The 12,037-nt window shown below is 44.8% G+C and overlaps 1 protein-coding gene across 1 annotated transcript; it reads right to left on the bottom strand.

Annotated features, from left to right (window-relative positions):
- Window positions 1-4,113: 4,113 nt before the first annotated feature.
- Window positions 4,114-7,981, bottom strand: PFDN4 (prefoldin subunit 4). The gene is made up of 4 exons (XM_006129405.4): window positions 7,738-7,981; window positions 6,749-6,856; window positions 5,118-5,261; window positions 4,114-4,516 (listed from the first exon to the last, which is right to left on the bottom strand). Exons 1-4 carry the CDS (start codon window positions 7,885-7,887, stop codon window positions 4,385-4,387), a joined length of 534 nt encoding a protein of 177 aa, XP_006129467.2. The 5' UTR covers window positions 7,888-7,981; the 3' UTR covers window positions 4,114-4,384.
- Window positions 7,982-12,037: the final 4,056 nt, after the last annotated feature.

Below are 12,037 nucleotides of genomic sequence, written 5' to 3' on the forward strand. Positions count from 1 at the left end.
TCTGCGAGTCACCGAAACAGGATTCGCCTGCTCGCTCTGCGAGTCACCGAAACAGGATTCGCCTGCTCGCTCTGCGAGTCACCGAATCAGAATCCACCTGCTCGCACTGGTCCCCCCCCCCTTTTGTTGCGAAGCACTGGACTCAAGGTCCACCTGCCTCGCAGGGGTTTCCGGCACCTGCCCCAGCCCGGCAGAACACCACGTCCTGGCGCCTGGAGACAGCCTGGCGGAATGGGGCACTATGGCCTGGGGTTAGCCTCAGAGGTCAGTACTACGCCCACAAATAACAGAGAGAGACAACAAAGCTTCCCCACAGTTCCGTGTGCCGAGAGAGAGTAATGGCACCACACCAGCTTTTAGCATCCGAACACAGAGGGTCCAGCGCATGGCTGCCTCACTAGAGACACTGGTGTGCCCTTTTGGAACTGTGACACATAAGACAGGCCTAATAGACAAAGACAGACACAGACAGACAAAAATGTTAGCCGCTCCACAAAATTGAATTCCGTAGCTCCCCTTACCCCGATGGCCGGCCGTCACTCCAAATCCCAAGCCCTCAACCAGGAGATTTCGTAACAGGTATCCCCTTTACCTTCTCTTGAGCGCTCTGAGAGGTTTGGAAGTGGAGTGCCGGTCCGTCCATACGGGCAAGTGGCGCGTTAGGAATCTCGGTGGAACCTCCAAATTGTCGAAGCAAAAACACGCTCCTCTGTGTTTAGGCAGCTAACAAGCAGCTTTATTAATTAATAAAGCACAGCATGAGCCAAACGTGGTCACAGCAGAGCTAGACCCAGTAAGGCTACTAATACAATCAATCCTAGTATCTTTATACCCTTAACCAAACAGTCTGACGTCAGGGCATCCAATTACAGAAATCCTCAATTAAATTTGGAAAAACAAAGCCTTATCAACAAGATGGCGGACAGGTGCGAGGGAGTACATCTCCTGTCCCAACCAGCCCAATTAACACATACCAATAGCCCATCCTGTAGGCCTCTTCTCACGGGGTGACAGAAAGTTCACTCTGGTCTACGTGCTTGAGAGAAAAGCTGAAATGGTTTCTGATATACAAGATGGCTTCTAGCTAAATATGAAAATGGTTTCTACAGCTTCTACAAATGACTTGTAGAACTAAAACAATATAGAAGCTTCAGGGGGTAGCCGAGATCCACAGGGAAGCATTGGAATTAGAGTTAATCCGCAAATTCAATTCACATGCTAATGGACTCAATCGTGATGAAAGTTGGTTAGGACACTACCAATTTAAGAACCACTGAGGGCGCAAACAGCTCTCTGTGTTGTATCCTTCTTGACATGGGAGTCTATCTATTGACTTTGATTTTTATCTGCTTTGGTTTAACTATCCAATCTTCAGATACTTACTGATGCTCTGTCTCCCCCACCCCTTCTCTTTTTCTTCCCTTCCCTCTCCCCTCCCCTCCCCTATTTATTTCTGGTGTACACATCCCAAACTCATAGCTCTGGTCATCTGAAGAAGTGGGTTGTGCCCACGAAAGCTCATGATACCATCTACATGTTCTGTTAGTCTATAAAGTGCTACCAGACCATTTTTTTCCCTAAAACAATATAGTAAGTACATTGAAATAATACTAATATTTTAATCACTAGGACAGCTAGTTCAATCACCCAGGAACTAGAGATCTACGCCTCTAAACATAACATGCACAGAAAGTCTTTGGATTAAAATACTTAGCCTTTAGAAGGTGCTTTTTATTTGTAAAATGTTTACAAAATGTGATTCACTGGAGCACCCAGAGAATGACAGCAAAAAATTTGCATTCTGAGAATATTAAATAATGAATATTGTCAAGTGTAGTTAAATGATTCATGACATGAACAAAAGTACACAGAGGAGCTGGGCTTTCTAAGGAAGCATTTTGGTGGTTTATATTCATACTATCTGAACAAGGTAACTGAGACAAGCATTATTATGGATAAGAAAAATTTCATTTACATAAAACTTACAAGATGGGGAGTTAGAATAGATGTCATCACATAAATAACCAAAGCCTACAGGCTAGTGTGAGGAATATATTCCTGACTGCAGGGGCTACGGACAGCTCCAGACTATGCGATGGAAAGATCTTAATGCTGGCAAATAGAGCTCATGACTGTGTCAATGCCAAAGCTAAAATTTTATTTTAATGTTAACCTAAAGACATTGTTCTACATCTTACAGTGACCAAGAATTGTTGGCACTTCACTGCCATCTGCTGGAATAGTTATTATCTTAGTCCAAACTCCATAGCTAATTTAATCAAAAGCTCCCATTACAGAAAAAAATTCACTATATAAATTTTACTTGGCTTTAGAGATGTGAAGGCAGATTTATTGGAAGAACTTGCTTAAATATGCCAGCTGCTTTGAGTCACAACCTTGCACTGTTTAGCTCTCAGACTTCAGTATGTGTTAGACAGTAGCTTTGTTTGTACATTACAGATGCAGGTTTGTGAAATCCTGTTATATATAGCCTTGTTTTACAATTAAAATCATCTTAAACATGCTATTAAAATGAACTTGAACAGAATTCCAGATTTTAAAGACTAATAGTTTAACTCTTTACAATTTGGATATAGGACTAATTCTCAGTAAACACTGTGCTACTGAGATATTGCTTAAATACATTAAACAATCCCTCAGTCTGCCATTTAGGCGTAAGTGACATTTTCAAAACCACTGCTAAGCCATCACCTAACCCTTAGGAGCCTTAAGAACACAGGTATTTAAGTTTCCCCTGGTCAGTATTTCCATAGCTACCCTGCAGCTGATGAGCTGCTTTGATCCCTAGCACAAGCTGAAACCCTAAAAGCCCTGAAAGCAAGAGTCTCACACAAGGCGGAAGAACTCACAGCAGGATATGACCCTGTTGGTGCATTCCAAACATGCCAAAAACATGGTACCCATCAGACGATGCAAGAGAAGAGCTGGACGCAGGCCACCAACAGGTAGAAGGGCAGCACACCACCACAGAAAAGATAGCCAGAAGTGGAAGGAAACATAGGCTGAGTGTTAGAGGTGTCAATTGTCATCAAGAGACAACTTCTATGAAATGAGTTACCTAGAGGCCTACATACCTAATTCCCATGCCTTGCTATTTCAAGATTAGTGTAGGAGGCTACCTGCTCAATTTACTGGCTTCTGAAGCTCTCTCAGGGTACATCAACACATCAGGGCTAAAGATGAATTAAGCTACGCAACTTCAGCTACATCAATTGCATAGCTTAAGTTGAAATAACTTACCTCGGCTTTAGGGGATGTCTACATAGCAGGAAGTTGAAGGAAGAACACTCTTCCTTCGACTTCCCTTACTCCTCGTAAAATAAAGGTTACAGGAGTTAAAGTAAGAAGTCTTCCAGCTCACCATTATTTCCAAATGCAGGTTTGTAGTGTAGCTATTTCAGAATAATGTCAATTATTCTGAAATAATGCTGCTGTGTAGACATACCCTCAGGAGGTGGGCCTAAATCAGGGCTAAGGATTTCCACTAGAATGTAGGCCATCTAGGGGGTCAGTACCTACAAATCTAGATCTTCATTTGATTAGGAAAGAACCTCAGCTTTTCCTTCATTTGTTTTTTAAATTCAAGTAAGTGTCTAGTCCTCAAGACAGGACAGAAAAGCCTGAAAACGTGACTCGGTGTATCATAAGGGCACAAACACCAAAATAAAGTTTAAGAGAAACCTTTATAATGAAAACTAGGCATTGGTCAAAACAAAATGAAAATTAGTTTCTAGATAGCCTAAGTCTGAAAACATTGGATGGGCTACAGTGATTTTGGCACCTTAAACTTTACTGAACCTCAGTTGCCTGATCTCTGAAATGGGAATTATATTCGTTTTTAACAAAGTGCTTTGTGATCCTTGGATGGAAAGCAACTCGTCATTGATTAATAATAATCAAATATCATAATTTTCATTATTAGATACAAAAGCAGTTTACAAATCAGATAAGCATCATTAAACAATCACACTCAAGTAACTATTATTGTCAAGGGCAGATTAGGCAAATATAACTGACTTCAGCAATTTCATATTTTTAGTATTTTGCACACTCGAAGTAATTTCCACCAAAAAACCACAATGAAAGCATACGTTTGCTTGCATTTATTATTTTAATAAAGAGAATGTAAACACCTCAATCTTGATGTGTATCAGTAATATGAAAGGCTACTGCTTTTCCTGAAACAAATAAATAACTGTAGGTATGCAAAGAAGGAAAGCTTTCTGTAACTATGACTGGAAAGCTATAAAACAGAAATGGGTGGGAATTTTTAAAAACATTATTGGAAAGAAAAGAGATGTCAACAGTCACATTTAATAAACCAATACAAAAAACTGAGCACGGGGTATTTAGGAAAAAAAACCTAACTGTCATCTGCCTCAAGATTTATATTGTTTCCAAACTTTGCATAAAGCTGAACCTTCAGGTCAGATAATACCCTCTGAATTGACTCCACTCGAGATTCTAAAGCTTCAATTTCTTCTTGTAAGTTTTTCTGAAAGACAAAATATCGGCTAATTAATACCAAAGCAAATTGAGCAAAACTTCTCACTTATTTACCTACACCTACATAAATCAAGCAAACTATATCCAATTATTTAAGAATGTTCATGGACTGAGAAACTGCATAGAATTCAGAGCTTTCAGCTACAAGTTCAAATCGAGGTCAGCAGAGATCAGAAACTACTTTCCACTAGCTCTTCTGGGCCACATATTAAGTTTGTTGATGGCATCTCTTCGGTTACTAACAGGTAGGTCTACATCATAAAACACTAGGTGCATGCTCAGCAAAATCCAAAGACTGAATCAGTCTTCATGGCCCAACAGAGCACGACAGTACACACTGGTGAAGCAGCAGGAGGAAGACCGCACTGTTACTGCCTACGCAGTACTTCTTTTGCAGCTGACTTGGCAATTTCAGACTAGAGTCATCATTCATATTTCACATGGTACTCTATGAAAGATATTCAGGAAAAAAAAAGGTTCTAAGTGACTGATGAATAGTTCATGATATTCCACCCATCTCTATGAAATGTATCATAGTAAATATCAACAGTAAATATCTAAATGGGATTCATTCTCCCTCCCTCACAAACCTTTGCCTCCTCCAGCATCTCTTGTGTCTCATCTTGAGAATGACTGATGAAGACATCACCAATCTGATAGGGTATCAGTAATGAATCATCACCATCAAGCATCATGATGTCATCACATGCATCCTCCAAATTCTGAAGTTGTTTCTGTGAAGTCAAAACAGTAAAAAATCTGATCACCTTATCCCATGTGATGTATGCATCAACAGCTACTTCAGCTTTATAATCAAAGTTTTTCTGAGCTCCAGTGGCATAATTTGAAGGAGGATCAGCAGAACAATCAAGTATACTTGACAGAAATAAAGTAGGTGAGGTAGTATCTTTTATTGGACCAACTGCTGTTGGTGGAAGGGACAAACCCTTGAGAGTCACAGAGCTCTTCTTCAGATGAGGGAAGGTAAGAAAGAATTTCTTTCTTCCACTATTTGATCTGAGGAAGTGGGTCTGGCCCACGAAAGCTCATCATCTAATAAACCATCTTGTTAGTCTTTAAAGTGCTACATTGTCCTGCATTTTGCTTTATAAACTGCAGTCATCTTGTGTAACTTAATGACAGGGAATGTTGTAAAGCCAAAAGTATAACTTTGGTTAAAAAAGAATTAGGTAATTACATGTAGGACAGTAGGGATGCAAGCGACTAGTCAACTATCCGATAAGCATGATCATCAGTGACTAAATTAGTCGCTTCCCCTCCTCCCCCCGCTGTCTCATCAGAGAGGCAGCAAGGTGGGGGGAGCAGGAGCTGACTTAAAAGCCAGTTCCCTGCCAGCACTATCTCCATGGGGCACAGGGGAAGCAAGCACAAGCCAGCTGATTCCCAATCCTGCTTTTTAAATGTATTAAGAGCCAGCAGGTGAGGGGACCAGGCATGAGCTGGGACAACTGATTCCTGGCTCGTGCTTGGTCCCCCACCACCTCTGAGCTTCAGCCTTTTAAATGAAGAGCTAACCCCGCTACAGCTCTGTCGTTTTCCCCTTAACTAAATCAATGGAAATTCCATCAACTACTTGATTAAACACCATTTAACATCCCTATAGGACAGGTTGATCAATGGCTATTAGCCAAGTTGATTAGGGACATAACCCCATGCTCTAGATGTCCCAAAATGTCTGACTTTGAGAACTTGGGACTTTGACTGGGGATAGACCACACAATTGCCCTGGTCTGTTTATTCCCTCTGAAACATTGGGCATTGGCCACAGTCAGAGCTATGTAAACCTGGCCACAGTCAGAGCTATGTAAATATAACCAGGGTCATTTCAAATGAATTCATCAATTGAAGATTAGGATTTCAACAGAGTTGCATGAGCATAATTGTAGAGTAACGAAGTGGGGAGTCTGTCCCAGAAAGTTTAGCAAAAGGTCTAATCCTGGATTAATACTGCACACACTTTGCCCATACACAATGATTAAGGGATTCTAAGCATTGTATGCAAAAGCAGAAGAAATATACTCAAGATAAATATTGGTCATTTGTGCCTCTTGCAGGATTACTTCCTACACCTAAAAGAAGACCCAAAGTTCTTCTAGTTATAGTATCCTCCAGCCCATACTATGGATGTGAACCCCAATTCTGAGCTACATAAAAGATGAGCTCAGTGCCCTAATACCATGTGAGTGGGTAGCAAAGGTACCTTTTTAACTTCTATTTCTTCTTTCAGCTCTGTAATCCTGCTGGTATTTCTTGCAAATTTGTTAATTTTCTGTTGATCTTCAAAAGTAACATTGACATCTTCAGCAGCCTGGACAGAAATAGGGGTTACAGTGGGGGAATTTTTTTTTTTAAACTATTAGGTAAAAAGTGGGAAACTTTGTATTTCTCATAGTTTCTTACCTACGGATAGATAGAAGATTGCCAGTACAGTTATGCTAATCGATGCTGCTACTCTACATACAACTTCTATTGGCAAAAAAGTGATTTCACATAGCTCTGGGGAATCACCAAGGTTGGGGAGGGGGGCTAGTATAGGGCAGCAGTAGCGTCAATCCCCGCTGCCTGCCCTGGGGCAGGAGTCACAGCACACTCCACCGCGGGCTGCTTCCCCCGACTCCTACAGCCATCCCCAAAAGCAGCGTCCTCGGGGACAGGGCGCAGGGGGGTCGGGGCTCAGGGAACAGGACAGACTGGGCCTGCTGGGACTCGGGAGTCAGCCTGCGCGATGGCCCGCGGGCCGGGAATGTGACACCCCTGCACCCGCACTGCGGCGCCAGCATTAACTGAAAGCCCGTTCACAGGGACTGGGGGGGGGGGGGGGGAGATGCGCACTGCTGCCTCTCCTGGGGGGGGGGGGGGGGGGGTAGGCTCGAGACAAGCAGCGCCAAAGGGCACCAGCGAAGCACCTCTGGGAGCGCCCAGAGCTGGGGGGTCAGTGCCCCCCATGCCTTGGGGGGCATTGACTCCACCCCGCGCTAGAAACCCAGCGCTCCCCGCGGCGGGGAAGGCGCAGCCTGGACAGAGCAAGTCTCCCCCCCCCCCCCCCCAAAAAAAATATTAGCGCCCCGCTCCATGTACCCGTGCGTGGAGGAGGAGAAACCAAAGCCTAGGGGGGGGGGGGGGAATGCAGAGCGGGTCCTAGGAACGGGCACAAGCCGGGAGGACCCAGGGCGCGGCCACCCCACTCACCGCTTTCTTCATGGTGGCAGCCATGTTGGACGGAATTACTCTCCCATCTGCAGAGGAGGGGTGCCAATGTCCGGCCCCCCGCTCCGGCCCAGCTCGGTTCCGGGTCATCCGCGGCGGCGCTTCCCTCTCCGAGTAGCGCGCTCGCCCCATTCCCGACGGGATGAGAAGACCTTGGGTCAGATAACATAGGAAACAGGACAAACACACCCCTACGCTCGCAGTTGGTACTCCCTGCTTAAAGGCACTGCCCGTGGGATATTTTTCCTCCGACCGATTAGGGGGCTCTGCAAGCCGAGCGTGATAGTTGCCGCTAGGTGGCGCCACGAGCTAGCACATGGAAAGAGGGAGCCCAAGGCCGCGCGGGAGAGCTGTACAGTAGTAACCCGCTCCTCCCCTGGGACTGAAGGGGGAGCTGGCAACAGTGTACCTGAGGGAACCCCACAGCGCCTACCCCACTTGGGGGAGCAGTCACCAGTGCACTCCCTTGGCTTGGGGGAACCAGTGCCCCCCCCCCATATCCCAGTGAACACGCCATTAATATGGATCAGTCATGGAGATAAATATTAATGAGCAAACGCAGCCGGCACCAATGGCCTCTTCTTATTGCCATTGCTCAGCACCACAGGGATATGAGGGGCACATGCTCCTCTGAGCTCAGGAAGGCTGTGTCTAGACTGGCAAGTTTTTCTGCAAAAGCAGCTGCTTTTGCGGAAAAACTTGTCAGCTGTTTACACTGGCCACTTGAATTTCCGCAAGAACACTGACGATCTCATGTAAGAAATCAGTGCTTCTTGCGGAAATACTATGCTGCTCCCGTTCAGGCAAAAGTCAGTGTAGACAGCTCAGATTTGTTTTGCGCAAAAAAGCCCCGATCGCGAAAATGGCGATTGGGGCTTTTTTTGCACAAAAGCGCGTGTAGATTGACATGGATACTTTTCCGCAAAAAGTGCTTTTGTGGAAAAGCGTCCGTGCCAATCTAGATGCTCTTTTCCGCAAATGATTTTAACAGAAAACTTTTCCGTTAAAAGCATTTGCGGAAAATCATGCCAGTCTAGACGTAGGTGAAGTGTTATCCCCACTGCAGATGGGGCATTGAGGCACAGAGGGATGAAGCAACTTGGCTAAAGTCACATGGGAACTTTGCTCAAGCCAGGAATTGGTCCCAGCTTTCTTTAGTCCTTAACCACATGACCAGACTTGTCCTGGGGACATCTGTTATGCTAGGGAAATGACTGGAGGTGGAGAGAAAAAAAATTTCCACTCCAAATTCCTTTCCAGAGGGACCTTGTGATTAAATAATACATACTTTGTTTAAGACAGGGGGATGGTTTTTCCTAAATAGAAATAAGGGCAATTGGCATTTGCATTGCATAATTGCCTCCACATGCTTGTTTATTCATTTAGCTTATATCACAGCTATGAAAAAATCAGGTCATCATAACGTTTTATAACCACAGCTGCGGGGGAGTGAACTCCTGACAACCAGTTTGCTGTTAGTGCAAAGTTGGGCCCCAAATTCAAGCACCTGGAGCCATGGTAAAACAAGGTGTATGGCTGATGATACATTTAACAAGTTAACAACTAGCCAAGGTTTCCATAATTCAGTTGATGGAAAGTAGCTTTGGTGGGCTACCCACTTTCACAGATATTTGCAAGAGATCCTGTGGATATATCTGTGAGGTCTCCCTCAAGTGTCTGTAACCTTGACTTCAAAAAGCATATATTTTTTTAAATGCTGCTAACAGACACAAAACAGTCAGAACAAGGGTGGAGAGCTAGTCCTTGACATTCTGCTACTGGTTAAATGTTCCTAACTACCTGATCCTGCAGTCTACCAAGCACCTCCTAAAGGGGAATATGGTGTGTCCTCAGTTCCCACTAATGTCAGAAGAACAAGAGAAACACTAAAGATCAAATAGGGGAATTTCCAAAAAACATGTTGCTTGTGGCTTGTGATGATAGCTTATGCAAATTTAACTTTCCTGCATTTATACATGCTAGACGATGTAAGCAATGGCAACGAGGAAAATACTTACATGATATTTTGCTATAACATTCTTGTTTTTAACATGCATCTATGTCAGTGGGAGTTGATGGCAGTTTGGGTGGCATCCATGAAGAGATTCGACCTTGCAATGCTGAGTGTTGCGGTGCCTAACTTTTAGGTGCCTAGAAATTCACAAGAATAACCCTGCAATCCTCAAAGTTGAGATGGGCACTTCAGTTTCCTATATACAGAATGGAGAGAAATAAGCACATAAGACTGAGCCACAGAACGCTAGCTAGGGGGCTACCTAAGCTAGTCAATGAGTGACACCAGCGGCGGATTTAGGGCAGGGCGAGCGGGGCGGCTGCCCCGGGCCCCGCGCTTCCCGAGGCCCCGCGCATGCGCCTTGGCACCACGGCGCATGCGCTGTGTCAAAGGGGGGGCCCCGCGAAATTTTGCTGCCCTGGGCCCGGCGGCACTCTCATCTGCCCCTGAGTGCCACTAACTAAAGGGTACTTGCTTTCTTCCTGATTGCTTTTTCGGACATTGGCAACTAAATACAGGCTTCAGGGAGGAAGCACCTGGGTCAATTTAAGGATCCATGAATGGGAACTTGACACCTAGTATCAGACAACTTAAGCATCTACGGTTCTTCTTTAGCCAATGTGTTAGACACTAGCTTCAGTCCCCACCTGGTAACTTTTAGTTCATGGATTAGAATACTGGGATGTGGGAGACCCAGGATCAATTTCCCACCCCCAGCAAAGGGAGAAAAAGGCTTTGAATAGGCTTCAGGAGAATGTGCTACCCACTAACAATGGTATAGCTACCCACTAAAAAATGGGATATTCTAAGGAAGTGATTGTTCCTTCAGTCTCTCCTGTAGGTGCTGGAAAATAATGGAGTGTTATACCATGAGGACTGGATCATGGGTCACCCCTTCCCACGTGGATGCGCTAACCAGTAGACTACAGGGTCATGCCCATTTGCTTGCTCTCTCTGGCTCAGTATCTAGTTTGGTATTCATACAGAGTGGACCAGCACACATATAGCACTGTGTTTACTCAGTGTAGTCTCAGTGGAGGCAAATGGAAGGGACTTCCTATGTGCAAAAATTAGCATTTGGAAAAGTATCAGAGGGGTAGCTGTGTTAGTCTGGATCTGCAAAAGCGATCTATAAGGTGCCACAGGACTCTCTGTCGCATTTGGAAAAGTTTGCAGCTCTGGATTTTAGCCTGCAGAGCATATTAATTGGCACAGACAACATTGCAGGCGACTCAAATATAATCAGGATCTGAAGGAACATGTCAGTTACAGCTAGTTGGAAGAGGGCACAGACCCTGGATGTGTCAATGTAAATACAGTTTGCTCCTGCTTTGCTTAGCTTTGTTAAATATTCAGCTGATGGAGTGGGGTTTTGCTCATTGTAATCAGCTTGGCTAGTGTTGGGTCACAAATTGTGTTAATAGTAATTGTAATGTCTGTAATTATTGTGGGAATACAAAAAGGAAGAGCTTGACATGGCTCAAAAGAGGGAAACACTAATTTTAAGACTGAGCCTGGCATTGGCATGTAAATACATTTCACTCCTGTTTGCTTTGATTTGCTAGCTATTCATAGAACACTAGAACTGGAAGGAACCTCGAGAGGTCATCGAGTCCAGTCCCCTGTTCTTATGGCAGGATCCAGTACTGTCTAGATCAGCAGTTCCCAACCTTTTCCAGATGGGGACCCATTTTGACAATTCAGAAAGATTTGGTGACCCAAGGGAATTCAAAAATGGGGGGAAGAGGGAGGGCAAAGCCACCTGGGGAGACACTTGGCAATCCCTTTGAAATGTAATTGCGACCCATATTGGGGTCCTGACCCATAGGTTGGGAAACCCTGGTCTAGACCATCTCTGATGGATGTCTGTATAACTTGCTCTTAAATATCTCCAGCGATGGAGATTCCACAACCCCCCTAGACAATTTATTCCAGTGTTTCATCACCCTGGCAGGAAGTTTTTCCTAATGTCCAACGTAAAGCTCCCTTGCTGCAGTTTGAGCCCATTGCTTCTTGTCCTATCTTCCGAGGCAGGGGCAGATGATGATTTTGCGGGGCACAAGGCAGCACAATTTCGCGGGGCCCCCCCCTTTGACACAGCGCATGCACGGTGGCGCCACGGCGCATGCGCGGAGCTTCTTGAAGTGCAGGGCCCGGGGCGGCCGCCCCACTCGCCCTGCCCTATATCCGCCCCTGCTCCAAGGCCAAGGAGAACAATTTTTCTCTCTCCTCCTTGTGACACTGATTCAGTGGTGTTTTGTCCATTGT

Source organism: Pelodiscus sinensis, chromosome 18 (assembly GCF_049634645.1).
Source record: "Pelodiscus sinensis isolate JC-2024 chromosome 18, ASM4963464v1, whole genome shotgun sequence".
In the NCBI taxonomy this organism is placed as follows: Eukaryota; Metazoa; Chordata; order Testudines; family Trionychidae; genus Pelodiscus; species Pelodiscus sinensis.